This window comes from Eurypyga helias, unplaced genomic scaffold, assembly GCF_000690775.1.
Source record: "Eurypyga helias isolate BGI_N326 unplaced genomic scaffold, ASM69077v1 scaffold9671, whole genome shotgun sequence".
In the NCBI taxonomy this organism is placed as follows: domain Eukaryota; kingdom Metazoa; phylum Chordata; class Aves; order Eurypygiformes; family Eurypygidae; genus Eurypyga; species Eurypyga helias.
The window spans coordinates 1-17,098 of NW_010228889.1; the positions used below are offsets into that span (position 1 = coordinate 1).

At 49.2% G+C, this 17,098-nt stretch overlaps 1 protein-coding gene across 1 annotated transcript in view; it reads left to right on the forward strand.

Moving 5' to 3' along the window:
* Nucleotides 1-1,733: 1,733 nt before the first annotated feature.
* The window catches only part of LOC104516004 (tyrosine-protein kinase SgK223), a 21,647-nt gene continuing 6,282 nt past the window's right edge, over nucleotides 1,734-17,098 (forward strand). The window contains exons 1-3 of the mRNA XM_010160192.1: nucleotides 1,734-2,090; nucleotides 3,407-5,247; nucleotides 13,996-14,153. Of these exons, the coding sequence (XP_010158494.1) occupies nucleotides 1,734-2,090; nucleotides 3,407-5,247; nucleotides 13,996-14,153 (2,356 nt within the window). The remainder of the gene's footprint in view (nucleotides 2,091-3,406; nucleotides 5,248-13,995; nucleotides 14,154-17,098) is intronic.

The window sequence follows — 17,098 nt, forward strand, 5'->3', positions numbered from 1 at the left end:
TTTTTTTTTGCTGGCTCTCATCAGGACACTTGTTCAACCCGGGGCGATGCCGGGCACTGCTTGCTGGGTCTGGAAGGAAACAAAGAGTATTTTTAAAAGACGTTTTCCCCGCAGGTAATGTTAACCTCGTTGAAGGTGCTGGGGTTTGTCCGCAAGGGATTTGCTGTCCTTCGGTTAATCTGGACTCTGAAATCCATGGAAAAACCCGTCTTAATACAGTCTCTTCCCTAAAAAGCAAGAGACAGGCGACCATTCGATTTGTGAATCCCGTTGATATTCGCCTTTTTGCTGCTCTTTCACGAAAGAGATTCTCATTTATCAGCTTGCCAGACAGACGGAATCAGCAGGTACTAATCCCTTCCCAAAGGTGGTATTTGAATTCAGATGGTGCTTGTGGGTCTGTGGCTCTTCCTCACCCCCTTCATTCTGTCCCACCCAAGCTCTCGGTTCTCCTTCTCACCCCGTCCCAGGAGGCTGATGGAGGGGCTGGCTGGGCACCTCTAAGCCCTGACGGAAGAGGCTGTAGGGAAGCTCCGGCTGGGTTGGAGGCATTAGGAGTGCCAAGGTGTCCATAGGTGCGGTGCTGTTGCAATGTGCCTACACGGAGGAAGCGCTGAAGGACCAGGATGGCCAGTTTTGCCCTTGTGCTGCCAAGGCTGGGGTGTACAACCCTCAGGGAAGGACCCTCGGTTTGCTTTGCCTTTGGAATAGGGTCAGCTGGCCAGGAAAGGATGACTGAAAAGTGGGGAGCTCTGTGGAGCTACGTGGTGGACTTGTGTATGCCCTGACACCCGTAGCAGCTGACTGCAATTTTCCTGATCTAGTTGCATTTTCCAATCCTCTCTTCCCTAACAATCCACTGAGCTTTGTGGAAGTCCTCGTCTGAAGTATCTCCAAAGTTGTTAGCTCCAGGTAGCTACTGACTGAGTGCAATCAGACCTGGTCATGCGGAGGGAGGGGAATGCAGGAATGTCTTGCTCCTGGGGCATTTCCTCCTGGGGAAGGAAGATGGGAAGGAATCCTTGTCTGTAAGTCATCCAAAAGCAAAACGCTTCTCCCCTTGCAGACAATGAATCGTTTCAGCGAGCGAACACTGTTATTTGTGGCTCCTGGCAAACCAGATAAGAGCTTTCCGCCAGGCACTTGCTCACATCAGTGCCAGCCCCAGCCTTGCCGGTTGCCTTTCTCCATTGCACTGGGCGGGAGAGAAGCCCTTTGTGTACCAGGGCAGTAATCCCAGTGGTGTTTCTGGGTGAAGGAAAGTTGTTGTCAGTCCACTTGGTTACACAGTCTGGTCCTTGTATCTCAGGCCTTTTTATTTTCCAGAGAGAGGATGGCCCTTCGGAGAAGGAATTTTTCCTGCTTGGCTCTGCTTGTAGGGCTGTGAACAGCTATTTCCCTTTTCTTTCCCCTTGATCTAAACCTTGCATGGGGCTGGTTATACATGCTCGTTAAACAGGGAATTAAATTGCATAGGAATGCTGCTTGCTTGATGTCTTCTCTATTACAGAGCTATGCTTAGAAGTTGGGACTTTTAAAGTGATTGTGTGGGCTTTAGCTAAGCTGTGGAAGAAGCCTGGTAAACAATAAGTCTTTGTGATGAAGGCACAGTAAATGTAATTACACCTGTCCTATTAAAGATCTTCCCATTTTTGGGCATAACCAAACTAATCAGACCGTGTTGTGCTTTTCCAGATAACTAGGGGATCTTTAAGAGTGGCTCTGGGAAGCAAATGCAAAATGAGCAGCGGAGGACAGTGCAGAAGATGCAGAGGGCTCTCAGTCTGAGCCACGAGGATTTGAAGATGTCTGCGTGCAGTGACTTTGTGGAACACATTTGGAAGCCCGGCTCCTGCAAAAACTGCTTCAACCTGAAGAGTTCCCATCGGCTGCAAACAAACCCAGACGTGGGAGGTTGTGGCGTGCTCCCGAATGGAGTTAGGACCAAGCCCGAGAGCCCTGCTTTGGAAGACGAAGGTGTAAATACTTCCCTCTTCTCAAAGCCAACAATTGCTGTGAAGCCAACTATGATAAACTCGGATGTTTCTGACTCGTGGGCGGATGTGAATATGAATGCAGATCTGTCACAGGTAATGATTAATCCAGTCAAAGCATGACTTCCCGTTACTTACCTCTCCTTGGGAGTGCTAGGAATATCTGTTAAAATGGTTTCCTTCCCTTTATTTTTCCTTCTGGTCTTGACTTGGGTTTTTAAGCTATATATTGGCTTCTCCAAGTATCTTTGGCTGAAGCTGAATGAGATTTGCTCACAAGGCATGTGCAAAGGAGCTTAAAAGTATGTTGTTTATTTAGGAACTTTGGGATTTTAAATGAGGATGCAGGTTATTTTCCTGGTAAGACATATTGGAAAGAAGTCCTGTCTGGTTGCAGTCAGTGCTAACTGGATCCATGGTCTTGATGAGTGAGGAAGAAAGTGTCCTACCTTCCTAGCCCAGCTCCTTGGGCTCCTAACCTTTGCCAGAGGAGTAGGGCTGCTGCCTGCCTGCGAACAGGCAAGCCCTGGTGGTCTGGGCTGTGATGGAGATGGGTGGTTCACTCCACTCCCCGGTGAGCTGGTAGCCACACTGCCCCAGCCGTGCTGAGTGGACTGCTGTCACCCTGCCTGTTGCGTAGGTGTGCTCCCATCTCCCACCCTTGCCCCAGAGGAGAGGCGGGGCTCTTCCTTTGCTTCCCTTCTAGGGATAAAGGGCACAGGAGCGCAGGCTGCGTCATCGCGGCGGTGGGGTTTGATCTGTGTGCGCGGATTTGGCCCCAGGCTGAGTTTGGTGCTATGGGAGCAGGTTCTGGGATGAGGGGGTTGCTTTGCAGGCACGTGTTACCCCCTGCCTCTCCCACTCCTTCTTCTCCCTTGCAAGCAAGATAGATCTCCCTCAGATGAAGATTTTGGATACATTTCCCCCTACCTGCTCCCCAGTCCCTAGTGCTGAGCGTAGCCAAGCTGCTATCCCAGGATAACCTGTGATAGTCTGTGTCTGGAGCATACGACTCCGGAGCAGTGGTGTGAAATGAAATGAAAATAAGCAGAGGGAGGTGCAAATATTCCTCCCCTCTCTGAATCTTTAATTGCACGGTGATTCACAGACAGGATGACAGGTTGGACATGTTTCTGGCAGCAAACCCATAGAAAGAGAAAGGGGACTGCCTTACTGCAGCGCATTGCCATTGTCGGTAATGCAAGGATTGCAGATGGTCCAGGAAACGGGACAAGTGTAATTTAAGTAAAAAAGGTTTGCGGTAATTTATTGGCAGGGCCAGCAGGGAGTAAAACAGACGGTGAATACCAGAGGACTTTTCTGTGGAGCTGGGCTTTTTTGTTTTTTAATTTCTCTTTCACTTTGCATATATGCACATCCTGACGGTGCGCTTGTCTCTTTGGCCCGTGCAGGTCAGCTGGGGCATGGTTTCTGGCAAACAACTCCTTCTGAAATCTGGAGATGCGCAGCGGATCTGCCTCGACAATTTTGGCAACGGTAGTGTGAGAAAGCCCTTCCTTCACAACCCGTCCAGCGACTGCTTGTCTTGCTGTCCTCCTAGCTACTCCATGGTGGGCCTGCGCAGCCTGGAGAGTCGAGTGGAGAGAAATGTCTCCATCCACAGTCTGGTGCTTGTGGGTGAGGTGGGCAAGCAGGAGGACAGAGCCAAAGACAAGTTTGCCCTGCCACATCGCCCCCCCTGCCCAAGTTCATCCTCCTTGGGGGACAGAAGCACTGCAAACTCCAGAAGAAACCCTTCTTGCCAAGCCAGAGAAGGAGCAGCACTCCCCTCAGAGGGCAGCTGTGGTCGCCTCTCCTCCGGCTTCGAAAGCGAAGGGGGCGAGTACTGTTCAATCACGGACTGCTGCAGGGAGTGCCCCGTCTCATGGGAGCCACATTGTGTGGAGGGGAAGGGTGCCCGGAGTGAGAAGGAGGGCCCTGCTCCCTGTGGAAGGAGGCAGCGGGATGCTCCTGAGATTCCCAGGCCAAGCGGCCGGGCAGTCAAGTTCAGCGAAGAGGAACGCAGAGCTGTGAACGGGGCCTTCTGCATCACAAAAGACCAAGGGGATCCTCTCCCCTACGCTCTGTGTTCAGAGAGGAAAAAGCTGGCTCTCCACACCGAGCCTGCTGCCCTCCCCGAGAGCACGGGTAGCAGCAAGGCAGCTGCCTTTGCTTTATCCCGGGAGGATGAGGGCTCGCCTCTCCCTGGAGAGCCCTCTGTCACCGGAGGGCCCTGGCCTGAGGGTTTGAGCACTCCTCAGCAGGCTCTGGTGGAGCCGCAGCGGCCTCACCTCACTGAGCCAGCCCGCGGTGATCCCATTTATGCTGAGAGCACCAAGAGAAAGAAGGCACAGCTGAAGGCTGTCAGTGGGCAGGCAAAAGCAGAGAAGCTGGCCTGTGGTTCTGGCAAGGAGCAAGCTGATGGGATGTGGAGGGATGGTGGCTGGGCTTTGGGTGGCGAGAAGGAATACCAGGACTCCACTGGCCAGGTGGCGGCAAAGATAACTATCATGACAGCGCACACTGAGGATGATCACAAGACAATATTTCTCAGCAGCCCTGACTCGGCAGTGGGAGTTCAGTGGCCGTGCATCAGCCCGACTTCCCACCCCGATTTTGGGAATTCATCACCTGCTGTTGAGCCTGGAGATATTTTTCAAGCATCTGGAAGTGAAAATGGCCCAAGATTTCATCTGTCAGCTCCTGCCAAGACCTCAGTTACTGAGAGTCCAGCCATTCCCCCAAAGATGTCCAAAAACAGCCAGCCAGGCAGTGAGGGGAACCGTGTGCACCTGGTAAGTTCCCATGGGGCAAGGCTTGGTGATGATGACAGCCATGATGGAGCTGGTGTTCAGCTGCTGCCGAGAAACTGTATGGATACAGGTGCCTTTGGGGCATCCCATTCTCCATGCACTCATGTCAATGGGGTCTCTGCAGAGGAGTCCAGCAGAGGCCTGGCAGGCTTGTCCTATGACAGAAGGCAGAAATACTACACCCCAACATGGATGAAGCAGTGCAGGATAGAGGAGGAGGAGGAGGAGCAGGAGCAGGAGGAGGAGCAGGAGCTCTTAACTCACCCATGGGCAGTGGAAGCTGAGAATGGGCGAGCTGATGCTGACCTTTTGGATGACAACCGGATGCTGGAGAGACAGACTGGGATCAGCAAATCAGCGTCTTTCTCCTTTGATTTCCCTAAAGACAAGAGCAATGGTGTGGCATTTGCACCACCGCCACCACCACCACCAAAAAAGCAGTCCAGGTACAGCCCTGTGAGTGTGTGCGTGGCGGTCTATTAACAATTTGCAGTTGGGATGTTTGCTGCGGGGGTTGTTTGACTAGGAGGTGCTTCCCATTCTTTTTTTCTTCCTTTTCTGTTCCGAGGTGGGCTTTCAGGAGCGTGGGAGGTGACTGCGTGGCTAAAAAACTACATACTTTTTAACTCTGGAAAGCTGTCAGATCTTTGCAAGTCCTTGTTCGCAAGCCATGTGTATTTGCAAAAGCCTTTCAGGGCTGCAAGGTATGCCCTTGGGTCCCAGTATTAAAGTGATAACAAGGTCCGTGCCTGGGATAGCTGGTGTTTCCTAGGTCAGCTTCATTCTGTCTCAGCACAGTTCCTTGACATTGAACAGGAAAGAAAATCTGGGGTTGCGAGCTCCTCTTGTAGGCAGAACTGGGCAACTCCTCTTGGTGCTAATAACAAGAGCTTCCAAAATCCTCATTTTCAGTTTGGCTCTCATGTCTTTTTGCTTTCGAGGTTAACCCTTGAAGCTGCAATTTCCCAGGGAGGACTCCTTGCCTGCAAGCAGGTAACTGGAGCTTGCCCAACATGTGCTCATGATGTGTGGGAGCTGCCTGGTTTCAGTCAGCCTTCCCCTCACCCTCTCCTGGAAGTCAGGTTTGCAGGCAGGGTGGCAGCAGGCCCTGCAAAACAAATGTGAATGAGGGAGAGCTGTCCGTCTGGGAAGGAAGTAGCTCTGCTAAGCAATTAAAAGCCCAGGCTTCCGATGCTTTGTGTGCATTCAGAATCTGCAGCTGTGTGTATCAAAAAAAAAAAAAAAAAGAAGGGAGGGGGAAGATAAAATGGAGGGAAAAAAATGAATTTTCTTGCCATGCAACTCATGGATTAGGTTGTGTGATCATAATGGGGAGGGGTAGTTTCACATTCTGTGGGTGTCCTGTATTTGCTTTATTGCATTGTGTCAGTTTTGTTACCTGGAACTGTGCATTGCACAGCAGATTTGAATTCAGCTCCTTGACTTAAAAGTTGAGAGAAGAAGGGGATGGGTGTTCAGTGGAGAACTTGCTCTTGGGGTCCATGGTCAAGCTTATGTGTAGGCATCCATGACCTCCAGGTTGAGGTTGTGGTTGAGTTGGCACGTCCTCTATTTTGTTCTCGCACTGAATTTTCGATGATTTTTGTGTTTGCTAGCCCAGAGAACTAGTGTTTTAAATTGACCAGGTGGTGAACAAATTAGGTTTCTCAAGGAAAGGGAAGAGATGATGAACAAGAGGCTTTAGTTCTCCTTAATGCTGGGCTTCCTGCTGTGATGCTGCGTGCCCACTGGTGTGAGGGGAAAGAAAAGGTCCATAAGCATGTGAGCCCACAGATGAGCTTTATTGCCTTTAAAATCAAAGAGAACAGTTAAGATGTGCTTTAGCTTTGACCCTATGAACCTTTTTTCATGGCTGCTGCCACTTGTTGTCTCTTGTTAGCCTGTGCCTTGGGGTTGTGTTTGCCACGGGAGGTGTTGGGTTGTTGAGGTCCAGCAGTGCTGTGATGATATGGTGCTCTCAAACAGTTGTCAGCATCTTCCACTTGCAGTGCTTGGGCCTCCTTCTGCTTGCGGAGGTGCAGCTGTGCAGCGCCCTTTGCCTGTACTGGGGGCAAGGATGCTTCTCTGGCAGTGTGTAGTCTCCTTTCTGCCTTCGTGAGGGCTGGGAGTGGAGGCAAGGGATTCCTGGATGTGCCAGGGTGTCTCCTTGGCTGGGTGACCTGGACTTGCTGTGCTCCAAGTTAGGTGCGTGCCCTGCTGTTGCCCTCCAGGAGGAGTTGTGGTGATCTGCCCTGAGGGGCGTGGAGCATTTTCTGCTCCTTGGAGGGGCTGTTTCATGCTCCTGGTGTGATTGGGCTGTGCCAACTGTAACAGTTGGTTTCTGAGTCATCCTGAAAGCATCTGTATGCTAGAGTGCCTGTGTGAAAGAGGGCAGGGAAACTGAGGTCAGGGAACACGTGGCATCTATGACAGGGATCTCTGGCAAAGCCGTAAACCCTGCCAGATGTTTGAGGTAGGTGCTGGTATTGCTCTTACCCTCTCATAGGCTATGTGTTGTGCTAAATGCGTCTATCTCCTAAGCGCCTTGATGCCTGCAGCGGAGCCTTGAGGTGCCTCGCTCAAAGCGCATAGCCCCCCCTCCGGCTACCAACCCCTGTGCAGCCGCCCTGAGGAGCGTTTTGATCAGATGGCAGGTTTCGCAAGCCCTGCACACCCAGCTGGTTGCTTTGTTTGTTTGCTGTGAGGGTGCTCTCATTATTGTCTCAAGCGTGGCTTCTCCGAGCGTGTCGATGCAGGAACAAGGGTGGTGCTACCTGCGCATGGCAGTAGGAGGGATGACTACATGCACAACTAGTTAAAATCACCATAGCAGGATTGTGTTACCTTGGGCGGTTGTTGCTTGCAGCTTCAGGTCACAACGTGACAAGTGGGTACTGGAGGAACATCTCTGGTCTTCTTGAGCTGCAGCCAAATGCCTGAAGGAGGGCAGAGGTCTTGCACACAGAGAGGACTCAGAGACACATCCATATTTCCCTAGGCCCAGGCGTGTGGCCCGGGCATGTGGCGCAGGCGCTTCATCTATCATGGAAGAACCACCACCACCACCACTTCTGTAATGTTTATGTCGTCCCTCACCCAGACAGAGCTCATCATGTAGACCCTCACAGAGACAGAGCTCATCAGCCCAAGGTGTTGTCTGGTAGCACAGATGCAAAGGCTGTCTGGCTGGGTGGATGGATGGAGATGAAGCCAGCATAGACCTGGTTGTGGCACAGTCTTGGGGGTTGGGGCTTAGCAAATCGGGGTTCATTTCAGCTGCAGGAAAGGTGGGTAACCATCCTCTCTCCTTCTAGATCTCAAGCTGTAGCAAGGTACTTGATTTCATGCTGGAAAAAGAAGCCTGCCTGTTTGAGTCTCCTAATTAAACTTAAATGCTCATTTTAAAGAAAACTTGCATGTGTGTTCAAACTAGTTTCAAAGCAGAGAAAGAAAAAAGTGAGTCTGTAGGTTTTGTTTGGTTCATCTTGGCTCTAACAATTAAAAAGGAAAAAAGTTTTTACAGGGTAAATTCCTGCCAGGCACTGAGGAAACTCTGGTTTTGCAGTAAGTTGTCTCTTAGGACAGGGGAAGGAGCTGTTTTAGGGAGTTTTAAAAGTTGGTGCAAAAAAGGGAAATAATTAATTTGTGCTTGTTTATCCCTATATAAAACGACTGTGGGCCTCTTGTAACTGTTTCTTCATAAAACCATTTTTTTTTCCTGCTTGTTTGAAAGATTATAGATGTTTAAGGCTTGTTGGGTCTGAAATGGAATGGAAAATGAGGAAAGAGATTGGAAAGGGAAGATGGTGGTTGGTCTTCTTCCAAAATTTGGGAAAGCATTTGTCTATGGAAAGGGCTCATCAGGGGAACTAGGATCCTCTGGATTTGTACGTGCAATCACAACTTCAGGGTTCTTCGGTGGGAAATGCTCTAGCATGGCCTTCAGTTTTGTGGCATGAGAGATGAATCTCTGCTGAAATTTATGTCTCTCTTATGCAGTGGGTTGAGTTAAATGAGCCTAACGGTTCCTTTTAGCCTGCAAAACCTTGACAGTTAATTTCTTTCATGTGCCTCTTAAAGAAAGGAAACAGTGATGCTGCTTTGCATCTCGAGCTGTTGGCTCTTGAGCTGTTTTCATCATGATTAATGCCACTTTCAAAAGCCAGCGCTGTTCATAGCTCCTGAAATTTGCTGAATGCGCTCACTTGGGGTAACAAAGGTGTGTAGCATGGCACATCCTGACATCGCCATCACTGAAAACAGCCAGGACAAACGAGCTTGAGGTATGCCAAGATCGCATGTTATTGTGCTGCTGCTGCCGGTCGTTGCCAGAGGGAACAGAAAACAAGAGCGTTACAAAAAACGACCACGTTGGGATTCGGATCACCAGGAAAAGAGCCAGGTTTGTTTCTCACTGGGGAGGTGGTAGGACTGTGCTGTATGTTTCTTAACAGGAATCGATCTGTGACAGGGCAGTGCTGCACCTGAGACAGAATATTCCCCTTTTCTTACCATTCCCGAGGCACCTGTTTCTCTTTGGAGCTCAGTGTCAGGGTGTGCCCTGGTGACAAAAGCAGACTGGCTGCATGGAGCTCCTGTGGCAGTTACAAATGCAAGTGGAAGTCATACAGGTCCCAGATTTTGACCCTCTTCTCCGTGACTGTGGATGACGGCAGAGACTTGCTGTTTGGTCTAGGACAAGCCAGATTTATTGTTATTTAAATTTAAATAAATAAATAAGAAACTCTGGATGGAGTCTATTTAAATGCATAATTAAATAAGTAAATAAAGCAAAGAAGGGAGGGTATGGCTTAAGCAGGAGTGAGCATTGTGCTCCTGGACAGGGAGGGAATATACCTTTTGGATTTTCCCTGTTTTTTGTCTGAAACTAGCTGGGAGGTTCTCATGCTGCTTCTGCCAGTAGGTCATTTTAAAACGATGATGATTTATCAGCAAATCTTTTAGGAGAGATTGTTTCTTTTAAAATGAAATGTTTGCTCTTCTCTGTGTTTCCTATCTTGCCTCTGAAAACAGTGCAGAGCTGGAAATTGAAATGAGATTTGTTGTCCTCCTCACCACATCAGAGCATGCAGTGATTTAACTTTTGACCCACCTACCATCTTAATTCTGCACCCCATCCAAATTTTCTCTTGCATCTCCAGACTCCAAACCCTTGTTTCAACCTTTTCAGTAAAGGCAGGAGCAGTGTAGTCCTCTGAACAGAGCTGGGAGTGTTTCAAAATCTTCTCTTCCCTCACCTTGATTTTTTATTTCCCCACGTTTGCCAGCTGGTAGCAGAAGGATAAGTACAAATCCAAGCTTCAAATGTTCCTAAGATCCTATATGATTTTTTTTTTTTAACTTTCCTGTGTGTCCAGGGGAAGATGTTGGAAGAAACAGCAGTGGAGGGAGGAGTAAGATGTAATTATTCACATTTCATGATAGACAAGCATATGGTACGATGGTGTTTCCTCTTGTGTAGTGATTATACCCAGTCATGTATTGTATTTGATGCTGTAATGTAGTCTAGCTTTTCTCTCTGCCACTCTTTTATTTTGGGAGAGGGTGTCTTGTTGACATTATCACTGGCCTTCTCCTGGGGCACAGTTTGGTTTGTCATGGTTTGTACGTGTTCTCCTCTGCTTCCTTCCCCTGTGGCATGACGTATAAAGCTCAGCATCTCTGTTACCTGTTCAAGTCCCGTCAGCTGTGCTGAGAAGGAGCGACCCCCTCCTGCTGGCACAGCACAACTGGGAAACCCCCATGACAAGGCTGCAGGGCGGGTGCTCCTTGTGCTTGGGTCTCTGCACAGGGGAGAGGTGTCTTCTAGCATCCCTCGCCGCTGCAACAGGCCGCACGGGTGATGACCGCTGGAAAGGAGCACGTGGGAGCCTTGCAGCTCTGCATCTGAGCAGCCTTTTCCCTCTCTCAAAACCCCTCTGCCCCATGCATTTCTGGAAGGTGACCAGATCTGCGTGTCAAATCTCTGGCAGGGAATTCAAGCCGAAGGCATGCCCAGAGTCTGAGGGATCCCTGGTGAGATATCCCAAGGCACGTGTGCCTGCTGCACTTAGGGGAGCTGCACTTTGATGTCTGTCTCTACTCCCTCTCTGAGAAGTGCCGATGATGCTGGAGTCCCGCAGCAGGATCAGCTGGGACCCTGATCTCCTAAGAAATGTGGATCCGTGTCCCTTTGCAATATTCTGGAACTCCAAACTGTTCTCAACCTTGACTTGTTTTAGGCAGGACTGTGGGAATCATGTAGAAAGCCAGCTGGATGAAACTGTTTAGGATGGGAAAACTGGGGAATAGTGAACAGGAAGACTTGCCTGAATGTGCCAGCGTGTTGGATGGAGGATGTTGAGTAACTGAAGTGTATTTAAAGCCACCAGAATAATTTGGACAGCTGGAAATCCTGTCTTTTTAGGTTATTAGATTGAGAGAGCTGACTCTTGGGACCTGTTCTTTATGCACCGGCACATGAAGGAGGCTCTAGTGCTGCTCTTGAAGTTGTTGGTCACATTTAAGGTGCTGAGCATGGATTTTTGAAATGGAGGTAAATTAACCAATGCTACATATTTCTGAAGGGGACTGGAGCCCACGAACGTTAGCAAGCCACTGGAGGGGGAAATCTCAATGATTTCTTCAAGTTTAAGATGGACTGATGCTCTTTATTTCCACTATCCTGTGGTAAAAAGGGCGAGATGGAGAATAGGAAGCTGTGCCTTTGCAGTCATGCGTGGTGGGAAGGAACACTAGCAAAGCAGGGGAAGTTCGAGTTAGCTGTAAATCAGGATCCTGCAGGTTGTTGCAGTGATGGCTTGTCAGCTCTTGGGATGGAATTTTATTGAAATGCAAGAGTTTGACTGTAGCAAGTGTTTTCAGTAATTCTTCAGTACAGTGGGCAGTATTTTAATCTGTGCAGGCTGCAGCCTGGGCTTCAAGCAGCTCATAGGAAAAGAGGGAGATGTAAAGCCAAGGTATTTCCAGGAGGTACTAGCTGGCCCGGCTGTAACATCTGAAACAAGAGCAGGATGTCGTTTAAGCAGCAAACAATTTCTATTTCGGTGTGGCTATTCAGGAACTGCATTTTACATAAGTCACAGCGGTACAGAGAGGAAACGGGAGTCTCTGTACATCTGACTTCACCGCGACGCTGAGCTCGGCGCAGGCAGCAGCCAGCACGGTCCTGGCAGACGCCGCGTTACGCCCAGGTTGCTTGGAGGGATTAGGTGTGGCTGCGCACCGTGGACCTTGGACCCCGCCGGCCAAAGTCCCGTCCACTCCGAGTGCGGGAATGGTAAGGCTGCTCTGCGGATTTGTGTTTAGGTGATGGGAAGGAAACAGATATGCATCAACTTTTCTTGGGGGTGGGGGGGCGGGGAGCAGTGTGTCAGAAAAGCTCTCATCTGTGCAAATCGAGACCGGCTCTCTTGCAAAATCTTCTTCTCTTATGGATGCAAACGCTTGTTTGATTCTTACCAGGTCAGACAGTGCATCCATGTGGTTTTGGGTTTTTTTTTTGCCTCAGATTGCTAAAAGTTAAATGTCTAAGGAAGTTATACGATAAAGATATATCTTTGTAATAATAATAATTAAAAAAGGATTTAAGTCTGTTTGGTTGTTTTCAGTAGCGTTAATCATATTAGAGCTAAAAACGTCAATGTGCTTCTCACGCTCTCTTTTTATGTTTTAACTGTGACTTGTGTGGTTCATTGCGAAGCTTTGTAAATCATCCCCAAGAGGCTTGCTGTGGTGAATTCATCACCGGTGCAAGACCAGTGTCTCTGAGTTGTACCTGAGGTGGTTTTTAGAGCCTTATTTTTATCAGCCCCTGAGTATTTTTACACCGAGGCTGTTCAGGCGAAGGAGGAAGTCTGGCAGAAGTTTCTTCCGGGCTTCTCCTACACTCTGCTCTCCATGTGGTGGTGTGGACACGAGAGTAAGTGCTTTGTCTGATTTGTTTGGATGGGGAACAAAATGTTTCTTGATCTTCAAATAAAACACTCGTGGCATCCGCGCTTGGGGGTTTTGGACGAGGAGGGACTCTGCGCTCGTGAACAGGGTGCCACAAGGAAACCATCATGCACGTCTTTTGTTTGTCTTTCTCAGCAGCCATTCAGCCGTCTGATTAGGAAACGCAGGATACCTTCCAGCAAGATAGCTGGTGGAAGCCCTTTTTCTTTTTTTACAAGTCTGTCACTAACCTTTTAACATTCTTAACCAACAATGTGTTGAATTTTATCAGCAGACTGGCAGCTTTACTTAAAAAATGTGGACCGATAACCTTGATTTGCTGGCTGATAGATTCTGAACTGAACTAGGAGTGTTTGTGCTCTGATGTGCTGCCTGGTTTCAACAGTTCCTGTTGTTTTCCAAAGCAGAAAAAATGAAGAAAATGCAGGGAAAATTCTTTATCTTAGCAAAGAGTCCTGCTTGCCTATAACTGATCACTTAAACTGTGACCTGGCAGGTTATAAACCTAGTTTATGGTTTGTTTATTTATTTATTTGGAAGGAAACTGCATGAGAAACTGCAAGTCTTGCATTAAAACCTTCATGGTAGGTCCTGAGTTTGTCAGGCTCTTTGTTTTCTACAGAGGTGCTGCTTCTTTCGGAAGGTGTCAGTTACTGTGATGCACTGAGGAGACAACAGCTGCTACGGATGGACTCCTTTTCCACTTAAGCCTCCACCATTAAGGAATTGGGTTATGACACCCAGCCTCAACCTGCCCTTCTGTAAAATGGGAGGAGGGAGGCTACTCTCTTCTCTTGAAGACTTTACTGAAGGCTAATGCTGGTGGGTCCCTGCTTTTGCATGGCAATGGCCAAGATGGGATGTGGTCCAGGACCCCACATGTGCTAGGCAAAGGAGGTGCAGATTAAGGCTGGGTGCTGTTGGCTCAGTGGTTCTCTCTGCTCAAGCACAGCTGGTTTGTCTGAGGGGGCTGACACGGGGGCTGCAAGTCTATAACCTGCTCAGTGTCAGTGGGAAGCAATCCCCAGGTGCCGGAGAAAGAAAACGTGCAGAGGAATGAGGTACTATGGTGTGGTAAAAGGCTGGGCAGAGTCTGCGTGGATGTGCCGGCAACAAGTTAAGACTGCTCTCGGGTTGAGTCTCCATGCACAAGTGCATGCAGGGTATATTTTGCGATCTGTCTCCTGATTCTTCTCTTTCACTCTCTCTAGGCACACTCTGAAAATGAACTCGAATAATGTGGAGTTGGAGAGGGTCAGCAACAGCTCTGCTGAAAGCCTCAGTCCACCTTTCCGGAGTGTCAACATCAGCTTCACGGCTGGCTCCACCGACAGCCTTGACTCGGACACGCAGACTGGCAGTGATGGCAGTAAGTGACCATGGGTGTGGGAGAGGTAGCGTCAGACCTGAGGAAGGAGTTACCTCCATCCTGAGTCCCACTGCTGGGGCAGCATCTTCAGAGCAGGGATCATGAAGGTCCCATCACCTAGTTCCCCCAGCAACCCTTCATCTTTCCACTTATCCTACTCTTCTGCCTCTTGATGCACTTGAATGTGGTAGTCAGGCCAACATCATGACCTTTTTTTCTTTCATTTAGCAAGTGCCAAAACAATTTCTCCTGTGGCTCTTCTCTTGTCTAGATAAAACCTTCATCTGAAATGAACTGTCCTTCTCCTGCTTGTGCTTCATGCATTCATTGCACAAGGTCACAAGTAGCCCTGCCATAGAAAGTCCTCGGTAGATTTGAGGAGTACTAGAAAGAGTCTTGTGCTAGAGGTGATCTTTCCTTCTCATTATGTTCCCAGTTATTTCTTGAAGGGGAAAAAAATCTGCCTGCACTCGTTTAACTGAGATTAAAAAATACTTACTATGAAGTCACTTTTTTTCATCAGTGCGTAACCTAGGCATGCACTAACGTGTTCAGCAGCTCAGAAAGTATTTCCTTTGCAAAAGCAACCTTAGTGTAGTGGAAGTTCTGCCTTTCCAAGAGCAACAATGTGCAGCAATAAAATTAAGAGCCAGGAGCTCTGGAAACTCCATTTTTCCACCGCTAACTTGGAGTCCGAGAGTGGGATCAGGCCAGGAAATTGTACAGGGGGAAGAAAAACTCATAGATGTCGGATCTTTACTTGCTGGGCACAGTAGCAATTTGCTGTCAAAAATTATATGGGACGAGGATTTCTCTGCCTCCACTAACAGAAGCAACTGTTTCAACTTGTCTCAAGAAAGTTGAGTTTTTAAATGAATAACTGAAATGCAGTTTTCCTTGCTGGTGCAAGCGAGAGGCTGTGCAGTCAATCACTGAGTGAGGTGAGCTCAAATTAATTGCCTACACTGTCAGATGTTGAAATACGAGAGTGAGGGGAGCTTTCACACCCTTGACATACAGAAGGACTCTACGCTGAAGGTGCAAAGCGCTGTTAGGAAAGTTGTGAAAGGGTTTCATTTGCTACCCTGTGCTTGAGGCACAGCCCAGCAGCACGTTAAAAAACAGTGAGAGCGGTTTGGCATTTGTGGACTAGGCGTGTGGAGTGGTTGCCAAAGCTCCCAGTGCTGACGTTTGTTCTGTAAGAGTCCGTCAAGTAAATCTTGCCTCTCAAAACAGGGATTCGACTGCATGTCCTGGCAGAAGTGCCTCTGTTGAGTTACTCTTGGACTGCACGCTGAAGAATTTCCCTTGGCTGTATCCTCTCCTAAAGTCCCTTGGACTGGAAGTGGCGAGAGACGCCATGCTGAATGATCCCTGTCTGTGGCTTTTGACAGGATTTTAACGGAGGGGATCTTTCCCATGGGGCGAGCAGGCAGGATGTGAAGCAGGTGCATGGGCTTTCCTGCTTGGGGCACACATCTCTGTCAAGCCATGGGCTCTGCAGTTAACTGCGCAGCTGGAGAAGCAGCTGAAGCTGGACAGCAGTTCAATTGCTCAGCGCCTGGGTGTACAATGTAGGCAGACACCTGGAGCAAGGGCCCAGTGGGAGCTGGATAGCTTGGCACCCAGTAACTGGGGCAAGAGAGATGTGTGACGATTCACATTTCCTACAGAGCTGTTTCTGAGCATGTTGTCAGAAATGGGGGGACAGAACTGCCTGGCGTGGGAAGCTTATATTCCACAGGAGCTGAAATCAGTGCTGCTCATTCCTGGGGTGCCTCTCGCTGCTGTCGCTTGGGATGGTCTATATTGCAGCAGGAGCATACAGGCAGCCTCAGCAGTGGAAGAAGCGAATGAAAATTGACGTCATGCTACCAAACTGTGGTGGGGAGGGACAGGGACAGACGCTGCCAGCGTCCACACTGGTAGCTGAGAACTAGCAACCTGTGTCCCCCTCATGTGGTCTCTGGTGATGAGCAGCTATAAGGGACTGAGGCGCTGGCACAGCTTTGAGCCTGCACCTGGCACCACGCAGACATGCCAGGACAGGCTGGGGGCTCGGGGATCTGAGTCCTTGCGCTCGGAGGCTGTGTGTGGGTGCTGTGAGTCACTTGGGGCTGTGATGGAGACACGTGCCTGCTGTGGGCTGACACAAAGCTCTCCTGGGGCGCTCCTGGGGGAGAGGCAGGAAGCCGCTGGGAGGAAGTGCCTGCCGGTGGCTGAACCTTCACTGGCAGCCCACTGCAGAGGAAGGGTGGCTTGCTACCACGCTGTAGCTTCAGAAACTGGGTTCAAAGAAAGCAATAGATCCCGCTATCCACTGAGCTTGCTTGGAGCAACCACCTCCCCATGTACCTTTCAAGGTCTACACTTGCAGAGTGTTAGCAGAGCTCAAGTTTATCAAGTCATTCAAGTGGCATAGAAAATTCTCTGAAATAATGATGTCTCTTCTTTTAATTTCTTCTTCAGACCCTGCTGCTCCACATTTGCTCTGTCTCCATGACCTGAAATTATTGCTTTTTATTTCAATGTCAAATCATCTTATTTCTTTTTTTGTTTTACCCCCCATTTCTTCCCCTTCTTCCACAACATACAACTGTACTACCTGTCTCCAGTCAGGTTGGGGTAGGAAAACAGCTGCTACAGCTGCTGGAAATGACCCAGCCATCCTAATCCCAATCTATGTGCAGATGGCACATGGAGCTCCTTGGGGTTTAGTGGTATGGCTGCCCTCTGAGCAAAGAGGTCTGGTGAGAAGCTGGGGGATGTGCAGCGGGCGAGAGGCCAGATTTTTTTTCAGGATGGAAATTGCCAAAATCCCCAGCCTTGCCCAGTGACCCTTACCTGCTGTGAGGCAGACAGACAGGTTCAATATACTTACTGGGCTGCTCTGTCATGCTTAAGCTGGAGCTGGGTAGCCTGAGTCACTCCTTATCTTGCCCTCC